This window comes from Psilocybe cubensis, chromosome 5 (assembly GCF_017499595.1).
Source record: "Psilocybe cubensis strain MGC-MH-2018 chromosome 5, whole genome shotgun sequence".
Lineage (NCBI taxonomy): Eukaryota > Fungi > Basidiomycota > Agaricomycetes > Agaricales > Agrocybaceae > Psilocybe > Psilocybe cubensis.
The window spans coordinates 1,622,201-1,638,972 of NC_063003.1; the positions used below are offsets into that span (position 1 = coordinate 1,622,201).

The following is a 16,772-nucleotide window of genomic DNA, read 5'->3' on the forward strand; positions in this document are numbered from 1 at the left end:
GTCAAATCAGACAGGTAGTGAGATCGTTATATTGTCGTACAGTCAGAAATAATCGTAACAGAAGTGTATAGATATTATAGTATAACAACAGATTGACCCTTTTTTGAGGTCGCAGAATAAAGGCGAAATTACTGTTTACTTTCAGGGATTACATCGCCATGTTTGTCGTGGGTAGCATCCCAGTGAGCTAGCTCATCATTGGGGACCTTAACGAGCACGGTCGTCTGTGCACCGTCAGGAAGTCGCTCCAGAAGTTGGCGGATGGAATAGTTCCCAAGTTTGGGAAGAACCTGGATAATCAAAACATACGCAAAGCCCGAGATACCGAGGCTGTAAAGAAAAATGTCAACATCTATTATACTGGTCAAACAAAGGACATACATTGCAAGACCGACGATGCAATAGGTAGCGTAGAAGAAGCTGACATCTCCGGCGTAGATGCCTCCTTCAGGCGGGACCCAAGGAAGGATAAGGAGGTAAATGTTTACGAGGATTGCAAAGATAAGGACAACGTTCCACGCTCTGAATTCGGTGGGCGGTGCACCGATGCTAGCCCGTCGCTTCCGCACAAAGAAAAGGCCCAAGGTCATCAAGAAACTGAAGACATTTCCGGGGTATGATTGCAGGTCAACGACTTGCGAAAAGTATCAGCAGGAGAAGATAATATTAAAATAGAGTAATTGACGCACTGAAATTGAACGCATCTCCAGCTGGCGGGGCGATAATGACAATGACTGTCAGAATCCACTTCAACAAATATGGGCCCAGAGGGGTGTTGAAAGGGCGCGTAGAGGCCCAGAATTTGGGATATGGCAAAACGCCTTGTCTATTTTGGTCTTAGATTGATAGCAGAAAGAAAAAAGTGACAGCGTGTGCATACCTTCCGCATTCTCGGATGATCCTCGATGAACCTATGATCACGGCCAGAAGGTTGCCAAAACTACTGACTGCGATGAGTGCACTCATGGCAGTGACAGCTTTGCTGCTCCCGAATACAGCCGTGAAGAAGAGACTGGCGGTCAGTACATTTGATGACTCGATCTTCTCCTTGGGAATAGCCGCAAAGTAGGCAATATTGGCGAAGAAGTAGAGAATGAAAACAATGGTGAGCGATATGGGAGCATATCGCTTTACTGTCTTCACTGGGTTCTTGACATAAATTTAGCAATAAAACACATGATATGCACACGCATTGACTTACTCTGACTTCATTCAAAACATTAAAAGCATTCTTTGACACTGATGAGCATCAACACCAAAGTCACGTAAAATTGAACGAGTACCTCAAATCCTGCATACGCAAAGTTGACCTTGACAAGTGCAGTTGCTAACCCGTTTCCGTTCGAAGATGTACCCGCAAATGCATCTCTAAAGTTAGCAGTCGGATCTTCAACCCGAGTATTTCCACCAAGTACCACAAGTCCTGTAATGGCAATACTATATGCACACTAAATGAGCGTACTGTGCATCGGGATAAGTTCGCTCTAAAAACGTACAAAACAAGGGTAATGACTTTGACAACGCCGATAGCATTTGAGAGACGAAGGGACCACTTGGTACTTAGTATGCAAACTAAACAAGAAGTCAATCATTTGACGTTTAATGAGTCTTCTTCAAGGTCACTCACTGATAACTATTATTGTAAACATGCCGACGGCCAACCCCCTGATATTCCAAGTCGTAGCTTGTGCGCCCCCAGCCACTAGAAGGTACCTAGCAAGAACTGCGCAAGCTCAGATTGTGGAACCTAATCAAGAACCATGAGATCCGTACCAATTGCATTGCTACTGCTGAACGACAGGAGGACGGATTGGACAGCGAAGGCTGTAGGAATGAGGAACCTCGGCCTGGGGTAAGCCTGAGAAAAGAGTTAATTTCGTTATGTGCTATTAAATTCTGAAACATCAAGACGATCCAACCTTCTCGAGATATGCAACTTCTGCTCCAGAACGATGCGGGAAATAAGATGCGTATTCAAGGTAAACAGCCAAAGACGCTGGAGATGAAAAGGTTGAAATGTGGTTCATTATCAATAATAATAATTCATACCTCCAGCAAAAAGATAACCTATGACCCAGAAAATGAGACTAAGCCCTACCGATCCAACTGCCGACAGAATGGCACCAGCTATTCCGCAGAAATTTTGAGCTAGAGTCGACTTAAAACGTCCAATTACGCACGAGTTGAGAAAACTCCAGTTCCAATCATTTTGCTGATATTCTGGAAATGTCAAATAGTAATGAGCTATAGATATATTAACATTGAAGAACGATACGTACCAGAAAGATGACACTAAGGGCGTCGACATGATAACCCAGTGGACTGATCCTCTCCACTGGTGCACCAGAGGTGACCGCGGCATCTTCATATTCAGCGAGATACTCGTCAGAGGAAGATACAGTCTGGACACCGTACGTTGCCTTCTCGTCGCTGGCGGCGCGGTGTTTCTCGTCTTCCGAAGACATGTCACCTCAAGTTGAACGCCTGGGGATCAGTGAAGTTAGCGGGACTTACTACCCTTTAAAAAGCTGCCTAGAATATATAGAATCTCTAGATTGCTTCAAGTCAAAAGTGATTGCGCCATATCAAAGAAGAATGGCCGGATTGGCACTTTGATGCCAATGAAAGAAGCATAGGTGTTTCATGGCGCAATCTAGTTCAGATCCTCAACGTCGGTGACGGTTTGAGCAGTTGACAAAAGCGGATATTCCAATGGTAGTCCATGAGGTTCAATAAGGACGCGGATAATTGGCCCTCACCACGGAGCATATACTTATCTTTATTCAAGAAAAAGTCTATGAATATATACACGGCGGGGGTTTTAAAGCCGATAAAACCCCAAACTGGAAGGAATTTGGACTTGAGCCCCTCTTTAGTTTGGGTGCAGGTCGTTATTTTTTTTTTTGGCAGAAATAGAGTCTCTGGACTTCAGATGGTTTCGTACGCTGCCCCGCCTAGATGAGCGCATTTGACGTCTACGTGACAGAACATAAATGTTGGCCTGAAGTCACCAGGGAGAATACGCCAAACGGCTTGACCCCATGAGGGCTTTTGGAGCAAAGAGACAGTCGTGAGTGGGTGTAACTGAAACCAAAGGGTGTTGTAGGCTCAGAGAGTTCCAGTGGAAAGTTGTATACTCATCGGTAGGCGCAGACGTTTGAGCAAAGATTCATTGAGATAAGACCTTTCTCTTCTCCGAGGCGAATCACCATGAAAGACATTAATATTGAGGAGAGCCTACTCTCACGCTTATATTTTTGTCGAATGCTTGCTTGAACACTTTTGGGAGACAGCTCGGAAATGTCAGAAAAACTTTGGTCAATTAACCCAGGTTAAGAGTCAAAGTGCCTGAGCTTGGTTTCACGATAGACGGATGTCACGATGACACGTACAAGATCGAAGTCGAAATAATTCGTGCTTCTATCGACACATGGGCTAGAGTAACAATGCGTCCCTGGGGCGAGTCTTGTGGTGTTACAGAGTAGTGTAAACTTGCTGAAAAAATGGTATATGGAGAACACATGAAAGCCTAAAATGCCCAGACTAACAGAGCCACAGAGGCTCCGGATCGCATGGTCGATGATTGAGAGTTGGAGATATAGTTGATTACGCGAACGAGGAAGTAGTTAATCACAAGAAAAGGTTGGCGAGTGAATTAACTGTGAGAATGACTAAGCAGAACGCGGCATACCAACTCAGCATTGGCCGGCACTGGGCGCGCTCTTGTCTTCAAGCACACCTCCATGACAGAATCATCTTCTCTCTCTCCTATATCTGAATCATCTTCATCCAACGAAACAAGAATTAGATCCACCAAGGTTTCTATATTTCTTATGTGATGGAAAGGACATACATTCATCCCATTCACAGCGTAAACTCGACGATGCTTTCCAAGTCTTGGACAGTGCGGTGTCCCCAAGTCGCGCACTAGACGGACCGCCCCCACCAAAAAGAAGCAACACAATACGTTCTTTGTACTCAACCCTTTCGAAGTATGGCATCAAGTCAGGAACTGCTCCGAACAAGAGGCATGCCTACTTAAATCCCTTTCATCACTGGAAAGTACTAATGCACACTCAGTTTCGGTATCCCGAACGCGAAGAGTACACCACATTTAACCGCTATACTATCACGAGCTGCATCAAAGACTAAAAGCACGTTTACATTCAAGTTCTCGGCGCCAACACCTACCCCAGGGCCTGTTCTCCCTCCCACTGCTGAATACAGGCCTTCATCTCTTACATCATTTCTTTCTCGTCTTGCAACATTCAAACTCGCTACGTACGCGAACAAACCCTCTGCAATTGATGCTGTAGCTGCATCGAAATGTGGCTGGGTAAATGACGGCAAAGACCGTCTAGTCTGTGGTCTGTGCAATGCGTCATGGGTCCTAGCAGGCAGGGAAGGGTTGAGCCGTGATGCTGGTAAGAAAGGTGCGTTAAAGAAGTAGCTTGGGCTAACATTTTGCTTCAGCAAACAGCCTCATTGAAAAGCAGAGAATTGGCTTGGTTGAGTCTCATAAGGCGGGATGCCCTTGGAGAACACGTCAATGCGATGGTGAATACTTTTTTTCATTCTATGCGCAATACGCATTAATCTCCTGCAGAATCTATTTACTGTGTTCCATTGAGCTCTCCTACAATGATGATTAAAGATATTAAGACCAAAGCAATCGCGATGGATCAACTTATCAAAGACATTTCAATTAAACACCCTCTGGTATGGGCAGTAATTTCCAGCGCTTGGATTGTGGTTTAACTTGCTTTGCAGACAGCATCACAACTCAGCTCTCTTCGCGCTGCTGTTATTTCCTATACCCTGCCGGTCAACGAATCCTCAGAAAGTACAAACGAACAAGAGGTCCAACCGCCACCGCCGCCATCAGAACCTTCAGACAATGCCATGCTCGCGTCACTATTTGGCTGGAATCTTGTCTCACCATCTCTTCCTGAACCACCCCGTCGTGTATCCCTTTCTCGTGCCAATTCAAGCGTGCCTTCTGTGCCTGCTAGCCCAGCTCTATCACGCGCCTCCTCTGTGTCTCTTCCCCAAACACCACCACCAAAGCGCCCAAGACAATCTATATCTACTGATATTGCTTTACGATTACCCATTAATCTTAATAAGGCGGAAAACGCACTGCTTCAGTGCGATTTGTGTCAAAGGCGAATTGGGCTTTGGGCCTTTTCATTGCGGAGTACAGAGGACGACGCAAATATGAACATCGGCTCGCCGTCGAGTCAGCAGGCATCTGATGATGTAAACAACACACCAGGGCCAGTGTCGCGTCCCAAAAAACCGCTGCCGCGACGGTCTTTGGACTTGCTCAAAGAGCATCGCTCATACTGTCCTTACGTTGTTCGGTCGACTGTGGTTCCCACTTTCCCTAATTCTCAGACCCCCTCGACGCCAGGAAAATCTTCTGTCGCTTCATCAAATGGACATGGATCCAGCCTATCGCTGTCCCAGTTCAATTCGCGTAATGGGGTGCCTGGAGCACTAGAAGGTTGGAGAGCTGTCTTGACTGTCGTTCTACGGTATGGGATGGTGCAAAAACAAAGGATTGAATATTCTTTCCTTGCCCCGAAGGATTCTACTGAAGAATCTGGGGATAATTCGGACAAGATGGACGTGGACAACGTTAAGGCTATGGTCACTGGTGTGAAAACCCGGGGTGTAAGTTTGGTTCTGTCAATCTATGCATGCTTCTTTGTTGCTAATAACAATTATAGGGGAAAGATCTTCTTAAATACGTGAAGGGACTCCTCGGGTGACTGACTTTTAGATGTATGTATGTATGTGTACTTGATGGGGCAGGGTATTGCAGCATTTCGCGGCTAGCTCTGGCGTGTATACACCTCTTTCAGGTTGTTGAGAGCGGCCTAAAACAACGATTAGCTAACCGCTATAGCAAAACTGAATATGCAAAGTTACTTCATAATGCGGCAAAAGCGGGGCCAAATCTTTCGCGTTGATCCTGACCCTTTTGACCAATTCCAAGTGACCTGCATTCTTCAGCATCTGCTTGAAATACCGCGCCTAATCGTATTTCTTTAGTTATATATACCCAGCTTACGCGAAAGAATTTTACGACATACCTCCTGCTGTTCAACTAAAGTCCAAGCATCTCCTGTTCTCCCAGCACGCGCCGTCCTCCCGACGCGGTGCACGTACTTGCGCATGTCTACAGGCACATCGTAACTGACGACGTGAGATACATGACTGATATCTATCCCACGGGATATCAAGTCAGAACACACAAGTCTGGCGTCATACAATGTCAACAAAGGCGTTCCTATCTCAATTGAACGAAACAAAACTAAAGGAACTGACATGTTAATTTTCTGTTCCTTGAACTGTTCAAGTATAGACTTTCGTTCCTGGCTCGGCAGATCACTCGAATAAGCGCGCAGAACAAGAGGTGCTGAAGATTCATTATCTGTTCGCTTGGCCTCGAAAAATTCGAAAAGGCGTACGAGACGGATGGTGGATTCAGTAGATTTGGTGAAGACGAGAGCGTTGGTGATATTTTGCGTGTGAACAAGGTGGAAAAAGACTAGTGGTTTTTCTGAAGGGTCGGAAACAATCATATGTTCCTGAACAGGACAAAATAGAATAAGCATTGTGTGCTATGTTCTGACCGAGAACACGCACATTTAGGGTCGCGGGCATTGAGAATTTCTCGGTAACGACGTCCAATAAGTTCGACTCCGTATGATTCGCGTCACTTCCTTGTACGATAAAATATTTAGGGTTTCTCAATTCCAATGTGGATATTTTTCCCGGATCTCGAGTAAGCGTTGCAGAAAAGAGTAGTTTTTGGCAGGATGTTGATCTATGTTCGGTGAAGAAGGACGGCATAGAATATGATGTAAGATTACCCAAAACTGTGGGAGAGAGACCATCTGGAAGTAAAGAATCCAACGGGTGTAATTGCGGGACCATTACATTTTGTTCGGATTCGGATTGTGGTTGTTGGGCGACCAATGTGGTAGGCCGTACGCGAGTCGCTGCCAGAACTTGAGCAAGCCAGCCTTGAAATGATTGTGCAAGTAACCTGTCGGCCTCATCAACAACCTGATAGTAATGAGTGCCACGAAAGCAACGCCATCAAGGTGCTGAAACCCACCAAAAATCGAAGATGTTGCAAGGAAAAATTTGGCGTTCCAACTAGGTGATCTATCAGTCTTCCAGGGGTGCAAATCAAGATATCAACTTTGCTTGATCCACCCAACAAACTGCCAAGCACTGAATTCATTTCTAAATGGTGGGTGTAAAAAAACATACTCGATATTTTTATCTTGAACTAGTTGGGATTGCTCATGGGCAAAAGAATGCTGACCAGTGGCAGTTCCAACCTATCCAAAGAATAATCAAATTGTCGCTATGCCTTAGCAATCACAACTTACTTTCAATTTAGTTCCTTTACTCAGAACCTCAATTGTCTCCCTTACCTGAGCCACCAGGTCGCGTGTAGGTAACACAATCAAAGCTCGTAAACGAGTAACAACTCGGGAAGAAAGGGTCTAAAGACATCAGACGCATTGAAGTAGTGTTTACGCAAAATAATGCACACCTCGATGATAGGTAATACGTATGCCAAAGTCTTACCGCTCCCAGTGGGCGCAGATACGCAGACATCTCGAGGAGGACTGTAGGGAAGATACAAACTGTGTTGCTGCGACGGTAGCAGAAAGGGTAGAAGGGCCGTTTGCACTGCACGATGTCAGTTATTCAAAACAGCTTATGAAATTGGATAGGCGACGTACCAGCAAATAACTCGGTGATGCCAATGTCTCTCAGCCGCATCCTCGTTCGTTCAGAGAGGCGCGTGCCTCCATCGTCCTTCCCGATGGGTATGGGCAACACAGTGGTTGGTGAGACCCATTCAGCACCGATCAATGCCTGGTCTAATCCTTGAAGAGCGAGGTCGGATTTTGAGGGTGCATTCGGTAGCGCAGGTAGGGGAAATGAAGGTAAAGCCGAGACTAGCTCTGGCGATTGGCTTCTGCGGCTAGGAGAAATATCTCGTTCCTCCGTTGCCATTAAAACATCTTCATCTTCCTGATCTTCCTCTCGTGAACGTTTTTTCGACCGCTGAAGGGTTTTTTCTTGGATTAGACCGTTCCTTTCTTCTGGCAGAGTTAAAGAAATGCTCTTAGGTGCATCTTCCATTTCTTCATCTTCGGATTCGTCTTTATCGTCACCTTTACTTTTGAGAGATGATTTTGTTCTGATCTTTCTCCGTTCTTTCTTGCGCTTCAGATACCTTTGCTTCGATTTTGTTTTCTCCTGGTATTCTGGAGTAAGATTTATATATCATAACGCAATGAATAACGTGCAAGTCATTGACTCACTTTGGTGATTGGTGCGACATTGGCACTAGCTGTTCCCGACATATTAAGAGCCAAGAAAGTGGCTTGCTAGTAGATTTATAGAGAGTATACACGGACGTCTATTACTTGGTTGATTATGGAAATGATCGAAACCCACAAACTGAAGCAATTGTGGCTGTGCCATAAATTGATCTCAGCCGCCTCCTAATGTTATCATCACAAACGTATGTACGACACACTGTCAACCGATTCAAGCGTCACATTCGTCCACCATGCCATGGTCTGAAGCTATTATTGAACAGTTTGCAATTGTCGACTTTGATACTACTGAAGAAAGAGACTTTTATGGTCCATTCAACTCACTTCTGGTCGACATTTTCCCCAGCTCAGAACATTACCAAGTCTCCCCACAGCCCAAGCTCAACGACGGGACACTAGACCTCGCTGTTCAATTTATTGTATATCACCGTGCCACTCCAATTTTTTTCCTAGATATCAAAGCATTTCGCTCCCTTACCCTGTCATCCACCCGTGCCAGTGCAGACGATCAAATGCGCCAGACATTTCGCCACTTTTCTTCGGCGACAATCCCGTCAGCCACATTCTATGGTCTCAGTGCATTCGGTCCGCAGTTCTGTGTTTATTCGTTGGACACCGTTACTCGCAGTATCGATCCGCCAGGAGTTGCTCGCGATTTGACAATAGTCAACGACATAGCACCTGAGAATCGATGGGCATACAATTTATTCGAACCCTCTGGGGAGGCCAAATTGCGAGAGGTTGTGAATGCAGTTAAAGAAATGACAAAAAATTGTGATAACTCCTAAATTGACATGATCCCGAATGCGTACAAAAGTTATATTCTACGAGTCAGGCGCAGACATCTACGTGTATCTACAGTCCTTCTACAATCAGGCGAGGAAATCTTTTTCTGTGATACTGCTATTGTCACAGAGAGCACGGAAAATCCCATCTGCGTTTTGAAACAAAGAAAGGGGGGTATCAAATTCCTTCAGATGTAAGTGGTCAGTGTGTCATGTGTTGCAGGCAGAGCGATGCCGATGCACTAACCACTATATTTCCGCTATCAAGAACCAAAATCCGGTCGTAGTTGAGAATTGTTCTTAGTCGATCTAAAGCAGGGTCGTGAATATAAAACATTCACGATACGATAAACACTTACGGGCAATGCATATCAATGTCCTGTCTTTAAACTCTGTTTGAATAGTATGTTGGATCTTTTTGTCCGTTTCTAGATCGACTGATGCACTGCAAGAAGTCAGATGAATTCAGAAAAAATATTGTTAAATAACGTACGTAGCTTCATCTAAAATAACGACTTTTGTTTCCCTGACAAGGGCACGAGCAAGGCTGAGAAGAGAACGTTGGCCAACACTGAGGTTTGATCCTTCTGATTCCAGCACGGTATCGAGACTGATTCGCCCTGTGGCTGTAGCGGACTCTTCGCTCTCTTCACCAGATGATCGAGTTTTGGTATCTTCCACTAGGAATGATCGACGAAGTGCATCCCATAAGTGGGCGTCATCATACAAGGAAAATGGGTCCAGTGCAGTTCTCACAGTGCCTGATGCATAAAGTGAGTAAAAATTGCTGTTGCAAGTCAGCCTCTTACCGCTGAATATTGTTGGCTGGTCATGAAATGAAATATTCTAAGAAATAGCTCTGGCTAAGATCGAGACGCGCTACTTACCTCTTGCGGAATTATTGCAATTTTGGTGCGCAGGTCTTTCAACCCAATCTTTGAAATGTCAACACTGAACCGTCCCATTATACTTTAACCATATTTTGGTATGACAGAGCTTAAACAACTGACCCATCGATAGTGATTTTGCCGACATATTCAACAATGCGTAAAAGGGCCAAGGTTATGGACGATTTTCCAGCGCCAGTTCGTCCAACGATGCCAATTTTCTCACCTCCCCGAATTGACATGGATATTCCATGAAGAACATTTGGAAGGCCAGGGCGATACTTCATAGAGAGGTCCTTAAACTCTATTGCACCTTTTTGTGGCCATTCGGCTGGAGGTTTGTTTTCAGGGATCTCGTGGGGGGCTTCTTGCCTCATGACGTCGGTTTGACTGTAGTGGACGACTGCAGAAGGGCGTAAACTACTGATAAACGGGTTGAAATTGAGGCGTACTTCTCTCTACTGAATTTAGATAGTTCTATAGCCAGCATTAGCAACTAATATGCCATAAAACACGAATGACGTACTTCAACTTCCGCGGTTTGTCGGGTCAGCATCCCACAGGCTTGTGTGAGTGAAGCTGTAAAAGGTATTACGCTCAGCAATGTCGAGTGAGATGATATCAAAAGTACGCATACTTGTGTAAGTTAGAATCAACCCCACCTGGGCCGCCGATGATCCCGATGCTCCAGTTACAGCAAATATAGCAACCTGAGCCATGCGATTCAGGACGAATTATATTCGTATTAAAATCAGGGAGACACACAAAAAAGACAAGCAAAGCTCCACAAAAGTCCAGACGTATGGAAAGCCACCTGACAAGGAAATAAGTTCGAACCAATATTGTGTTTCAATTCAATGGTCCTCACCTTTGGTTGCTCACGGTTAGTATCAATGCGCGGTTCTCAAGGTCGATATAATACGCATTTTCCTTCAGAAAACGTGGAATCTCTCCGTATGTGCGCAAAGTTGATAGGCCTTCAAGTCCAAATAAACGTTAGGCAATACTATGATTCGGTAACGCATTGACTGTCACTGACCTGTCAACGATTCTGAGAAATGAGAGTATAGCAAAGATCGTAACATGGAATCTGTGCATTGCGTCTGGTCAACACTTCTACATAGTAGGGATAATACATAGATGATACCTAAACGTTTCACTTCTCTTGCACTTGCACGATAGAAAGCAGCAAAATATTGGTAACCAAGCGATATCACAATTGCTGCAATGACTACAGAAAGGTCCAATCCCGTGAGATCGATTTCAATATTACGGTCGAAAAATAGCACTAACTGAAGTAATGTTCGACGACGGTGATGATAACCACAGATCCGAGAACATTGGAGACGGTCAAAGTAACTAGAAGCTGGGATGAGAATGACGTTTCATTTTGCAAGGTGTCAATGACGTACGCATTCGTAAAGACACTGAGCACACATCATTAGAAATGAAATGTAATCAGAATAAATGAGTCTATACCTGGAAGTTGATTGTCGATGTCTGCAGAAGCTGTCAGTCAGCTTAGATCATGTAAAGCTTTTCCAGATGTACTGACTATCAATATCTTTTCCAAAGACACCTATGATGCGTCCCATTGGCTATCACGTCAAACATGTAAGATTGAGCATGTATATGGTTCGAAGCTTCTTACAGTGGTATCGAAGAACGCCATGGGGGCATAAAAAATATTTGTTATCCCTTCATGGTGAAGATTTTGAGAAACAAAGTAGGAAAAAATATCAGTGCAGCAGCCCCTGCATTCAAATACGTTTCAATTCTTCAAAATAGCACCGAAGCCAAACTGCTTACGATAAAAACGTTGAGATAGCCTGCGAAATTCCCAGGATGGCATACAGTGTTTGGTAGAAAGAAAATGCTCGGTGGAATGAACTAGGCAAAGTCGATTAGATCAATATTGACAGCTACAATTACAGGCCCACCAGAAAACTCACTTCGCTTGCCACCAGACCAGCGTGTAAGAACTGGTGAGTTGGCTACCTTGCATCATAAGGACGGACAAAACTAAGATAGGGGCAGTAAACCATCCTCGCCCTGCTACAAACCATGCCTTGTATACTGCCAGAGAGTGTTAGTCTGACGCCCAAGTTCAATGACACCAACTGGAAGCAATAAAGCATACCGGCTTTTGAAATGGAGCCCGTAGAACGCTGTTCTTTCACAATGAGTTTCCCCTCCAGTTTACCGGTTCCAGCACCACGACGATTTGAAGAAGTTAATTGCTGCATAATATCTTCCTTATTCGCTTCGACCTTTTGTGTCTCTTGGTCTGAGGTTTGCTCCGTTTCATTTCCACCGAACTCCTTGTCAAGTCTAGCGAATTCGCCATTAGCTTGAATGAGTTCTTCGTATGTTCCTTTCTCGGCCACCCGGCCGTCGCGAAGCGTGTAGATATAGTCGCATTGGGACAGAAAATGCAAGGCATGGGTGACGAAAATCACAGTTTTCCCCTCATTGCGGAGAGCGCCAAGTATAGCATCATGGAACAGGGCCTTTCCAACATGGGCATCGACTGGTTGTACAATTTTTGAGTCATTGTCCTTCAAAAAGAGAATCGTAGACTAACCTGCAGATAAAGGGTCATCCATTATTACGACATCTGCGTCGTAGTAAAGAGCCCTGGCGACATTAATCTACAAAATCATAATAAGATATCAAGATAGAGACAATTGGCAAAACGCCAAACCCTTTGTTTTTGACCACCACTAAGGTTAACTCCCTTTTCACCGATCTGTTTGATTTGAAGATTTGAAAGATGTTAAACGTTAAAGTTGAACAAAGCACTTGCCTCTGTTAAGTCACCATCGGCCAGCAATTGTAGATCATGAAGAAGAGATGCCTGTTCGATGACCTTCCAGTACCTTTCTTCGTTAAATGGCTGTCCGAAGATGATGTTATCTCGCTGAGTATCGTTAGCGAGGCTATTAGGCGGAATGCACAAACCGGCTTACAACAGAAGCGTTTTGGATCCATGCAGTCTGTGGACAGTAGGCCACTCGTCCACCGAAAGCGACAGTGCCAGATACCTTCCTCATCTCTCCGATGAGACCCAAAAGTAAACTAGATTTCCCTGAACCAACGCGGCCGACTACTGCCACCAGAGACCCGCGAGGTACGTGCATATCGATATCTTCGACTCTAAAGGGTGTCAATGATTGGTGCGGTACTGCAGCATCTTGGTTTGAAAGAGATTCTTCCCATTCAAATGTGGCTTTTTCCACTCGGACTGCCCATTTCAATCCATGGTCCACAAACAAGCTGTCAAAATCCCGAGTTTCTGCATTGAAAACGCGACGAAGCCGAGAAATGGCACTTCGAGCGTCCGATGTAGCAGAAAGCGCTCTTGGAAGGAACATCATTGGCTGACGTAGAAGCTATTCGCCGATTGTCAACAAGATCCTACGGTGCGGATGTTCGATGAATACCTGGAATAAACTAAGAGACGCAAAAATTATGGCAACGTCAAAGCCAGGTTTTACATGAGTATAGGTAACGAATGCAAGCGTAGCTGCGAGAACTGGGATAGAAAATGCAAATGCCACGCTGTCGCAAGGTCTCAGACTGAGCGCAGGGTAGAAGGCAGATGTACACACTTTGCAGACTGAGAAACGAGGATATTTTTGACACCTCGAAGTTCATTTCTTCTAATTGTGTAAATGCCTGTAACATTATGAAAACACTAGTGCTTTCATCACAAAAGGTTGATACTCTTACGATTGAGGAAAGGCATCTCATATGAAAAGTATTTTACTACACGCATCGACCCTATTAATGATGCATCGTGAGTTACACACCTACGAAAGTCATCTCTGAATTATTGAGATCTTACCTAGCACCTCAAGGAGGGTTTTAGCTCGCTGATCCGTGTATTTCATAGACCTCTTTCGAATTGAGAATTGCTGAGCCATGGCACGTTCTTGAAGAGGTGCAATTGCAAGGAAAAGACCAAAGCCAGCTAATGCTGAAGGCCCCAGCTATTGTGAAGTTAATTATCCTATAGCAAAACACAACTTGACGTGGCACCTACCTGAAACAGTAGGATTGTCAGACATACTGTGATTTGAATAGGTGCTGTCCAGGCTAAATACACGTAGTTAATAGCGAGAGCAAATTAAGACAGAGGGTGCTTACTGGCATGCTGGTCATGGAGAAATAAGTTATATGATACTACGCAGCGACTAGGCAAAACGAATACTTACAAACCACTGTGCGCATGCGTCGATTCGACTGACCTATTGCATATGGTTAATAAGTTCGATCTTTACATCTTGACCGCAGCAGTTGGGCGCTTACATCTGTTGAGATGTGATTTACGAGATCGGAGTTGGTTATCTGCGTTCTAGCCTTGCCAGTGAGAGTCACTCCTCGTTTATAGATAGATTTGATTAGGGCTGCACGGGCAAGCACGCCGGTCACCATCGAACGCCAAAAAAACTGTATTTTTTATCAGAATATTTGCATAATGAGTATTCGAAGGAACACAAATGTACCTGATGTTGCCCTATACTGGCGGATATGGTGAGTAGGAAAAGGCCAATGGCCATTGCTATTCCGATTCCAACGTTAGGTTCTGGTAAGCCGTGTTCTCTTGCGGCCTCCCTCTTTTTCGCAAAATTGATGATGGCCTGGTATTTGACTGTCAAAAATTAGTCCCGTCGACATAATCAACCATGGACTACCTTGATTACTATTGGGCCCATGAGTTGCGACGTGTCTCCAAAGACCTATTCAAGTAATTTATCATTTTGAAAAACTTGTCAGGTATACGATGTGTGAAGACTTGCCTTGAACATCCCGCCTGTCCAGAAAAAAAGTCCTACGGTGTCATTGAGGGCAAGAGCTAAACTAGCAGTTTTCCTCCCGTCCACATCTCTCCATTTCTTTTCAAACTCTCTATATTTGTTCGTACAGTTTGTACCTGCAAAAATAGACCGAGAAACCCAAACAGAACGTCGAACAGGACCTGGGCCGATTATACCTCTGTCTAAATTGTCATTCCAGGCATCTGCTTCAGCTTTTCTTCGCGCCCAAGACTCATCAAGCTTTTTTGACAATGTCTCAGACGAATGAGATTCACCCAACTTCCACAAGTCGGTTGCTTGCAGAGTTCTTTGGTATCCAAGGGTCTAAATTGAAAAATTGTAAGGAAATAATTTGAGTTGGACAGTAAGTGGCGAAATAACCATCAATGGCGTAACCCAGGCGAACGTAAGGATGGACGGAATTGAAGCAGTATAGAGTGGAATATCCTAAGATCCTGTTAGTTCTGCACCGTCATATAATCATGAAACTTGTACAGGTGCGTTTGATAATGAGCTCCGGGGCGGCGGCGGCATTCCATTAGGAATCCTAGAAAGTGTTGTTAGTTGTTTAATGTGATGTAATATTTCTATGAGTAGCATACCATATTTTCCACCAACTCGTTCTGGATCTAATTTGCACTTCGCCAAAATCAAGGTCGATCTTCACCTCGTCAGACGTATTTTGTTGTTGCTGGCCTTTTTCGTGGTGTAGAGAGGATTTTTCACTGACGGTGGTGGATTGAGAAGGTTCGCCTTTCTCGTCACCTAACCGGCCTTCGAAATTGCCGTTTCCTGAAGCCATTTCTAAGAAGCGACAACAGGTTTGGCCATGCAATGACCTCAGTTATATGGACCCGGGGAATACGGGACAGGGGGATTTCCCCTTGGACGGCCGAAAGGAACAAATTTCCAACATGACAGCATTCCTGGATATTTCTGGCCCAGATATGCATAATTGTAAGATCGTGCGAGCCTTGAGCTCAAAATTAGAAAAAGTCGAACTAAAAGCAGAGCAGATAACACCTACCATGCAATGCCGACCATACACAAATCTAAAATCAGAGACGGCTTTTCGGCTAAGCGGAAGGGTATCCGGTTTTGCTAATTGATACGGACATCCACTGGCATGTTGCATCTGGCCCCGCAAGAGTAGCCAGAAGACCGTTGTCCTCGAATTTGACTAAAGATAATCATTACATCCTCTATAGCGCATTGTGGAGAGGGATTTCTGACTGAAAGGAAGGGAAGTGTAGAGTTGAGTATGACCGCAAGCAGGGGTTTTGCGTGGATTAGAATTAATAGAAACGAAAGGAGAGCATCATGGAGTCAGGGTCAATGGCACCATATATACATACCTACGTCATGTCTCGTGATCTTCGTGGTCGCGCGACACGCATCGCGTCACAGGGACTCGAACTTGGTCTTCAATTCACTATTAATTATTCGAGTTGATACATGAGTCTGCCATCTCGAATTGATTACTATTAGACATAACACTCTTCCACCTCGAGCTCAATAAAGGTTGTAACCATAACAACGAGTCGGTGTCGAATGTGTCGAGACAGTCAGATGCCACTTTACGTTAGTATGGCCAAAACGCACCGTATCTCTTAAGCCCGTTCTGTTGATGAAAAAAAGGGCTACTCAATCGTAACGCCGGAATTGTGAGAGTCATATATGAAAGAACTGATTCGGCCATCCATGGATAGGAATGTAGCCGAAGCATACTGCAATGATATCTTTCAAAAGGGAATTAAATTATTGGGCGATTGCGGAATATATGATTCGATGCCACGAGAATGTTACCAGGTCGCGTCAGGTCGCGTAATGTAGAACTACAACCTTTGCAAAAAACAAAAAAAAAACTATTGTTCCCAAGCGTCCTGAACCTGAAGAGACGACTCA

The 16,772-nt window shown here is 44.6% G+C and overlaps 5 protein-coding genes across 5 annotated transcripts; 2 read left to right on the forward strand and 3 right to left on the reverse strand.

Moving 5' to 3' along the window:
• Positions 1-128: 128 nt before the first annotated feature.
• On the reverse strand, positions 129-2,465 carry JR316_0006000 (High-affinity methionine permease; the record flags this gene model as incomplete). The annotated part of the gene is made up of 13 exons (XM_047891749.1): positions 129-330; positions 382-634; positions 690-826; positions 881-1,149; positions 1,202-1,231; positions 1,284-1,437; positions 1,497-1,572; positions 1,628-1,723; positions 1,774-1,858; positions 1,920-1,996; positions 2,050-2,127; positions 2,181-2,220; positions 2,280-2,465. 13 exons carry the CDS (start codon positions 2,463-2,465, stop codon positions 129-131), a joined length of 1,683 nt encoding a protein of 560 aa, XP_047749098.1.
• Positions 2,466-4,641: 2,176 nt separating this feature from the next.
• JR316_0006001 (uncharacterized protein) lies at positions 4,642-5,774 on the forward strand (the record flags this gene model as incomplete). Its single annotated transcript, XM_047891750.1, has 3 exons — positions 4,642-4,719; positions 4,771-5,676; positions 5,733-5,774. The coding sequence occupies 3 exons, from the start codon at positions 4,642-4,644 to the stop codon at positions 5,772-5,774; spliced, it is 1,026 nt and encodes a 341-aa protein (XP_047749099.1).
• A 63-nt stretch (positions 5,775-5,837) lies between these two features.
• JR316_0006002 (ATP-dependent RNA helicase dbp6) lies at positions 5,838-8,399 on the reverse strand (the record flags this gene model as incomplete). The annotated part of the gene is made up of 11 exons (XM_047891751.1): positions 5,838-5,882; positions 5,935-6,039; positions 6,099-6,264; positions 6,334-6,596; positions 6,655-7,077; positions 7,130-7,238; positions 7,288-7,358; positions 7,410-7,526; positions 7,577-7,716; positions 7,770-8,292; positions 8,358-8,399. The coding sequence occupies 11 exons, from the start codon at positions 8,397-8,399 to the stop codon at positions 5,838-5,840; spliced, it is 2,004 nt and encodes a 667-aa protein (XP_047749100.1).
• A 209-nt stretch (positions 8,400-8,608) lies between these two features.
• Positions 8,609-9,163, forward strand: JR316_0006003 (uncharacterized protein; the record flags this gene model as incomplete). The annotated part of the gene is made up of 1 exon (XM_047891752.1): positions 8,609-9,163. The coding sequence occupies one exon, from the start codon at positions 8,609-8,611 to the stop codon at positions 9,161-9,163; it is 555 nt and encodes a 184-aa protein (XP_047749101.1).
• Positions 9,164-9,247: 84 nt separating this feature from the next.
• Positions 9,248-15,669, reverse strand: JR316_0006004 (Multidrug resistance protein fer6; the record flags this gene model as incomplete). Its single annotated transcript, XM_047891753.1, has 40 exons — positions 9,248-9,346; positions 9,408-9,469; positions 9,520-9,605; positions 9,654-9,921; positions 9,970-9,985; positions 10,048-10,111; positions 10,171-10,450; positions 10,500-10,524; positions 10,574-10,626; positions 10,685-10,757; positions 10,813-10,861; positions 10,916-11,024; positions 11,087-11,137; positions 11,195-11,278; positions 11,341-11,406; positions 11,460-11,474; positions 11,527-11,547; positions 11,603-11,645; positions 11,699-11,801; positions 11,857-11,937; positions 12,000-12,123; positions 12,188-12,577; positions 12,632-12,698; positions 12,752-12,796; positions 12,854-12,967; positions 13,017-13,439; positions 13,491-13,608; positions 13,659-13,725; positions 13,780-13,830; positions 13,895-14,039; positions 14,093-14,145; positions 14,197-14,203; positions 14,265-14,297; positions 14,359-14,499; positions 14,556-14,690; positions 14,745-14,789; positions 14,850-15,191; positions 15,249-15,314; positions 15,363-15,414; positions 15,470-15,669. The coding sequence occupies 40 exons, from the start codon at positions 15,667-15,669 to the stop codon at positions 9,248-9,250; spliced, it is 4,266 nt and encodes a 1,421-aa protein (XP_047749102.1).
• Between the last annotated feature and the right edge of the window lie 1,103 nt (positions 15,670-16,772).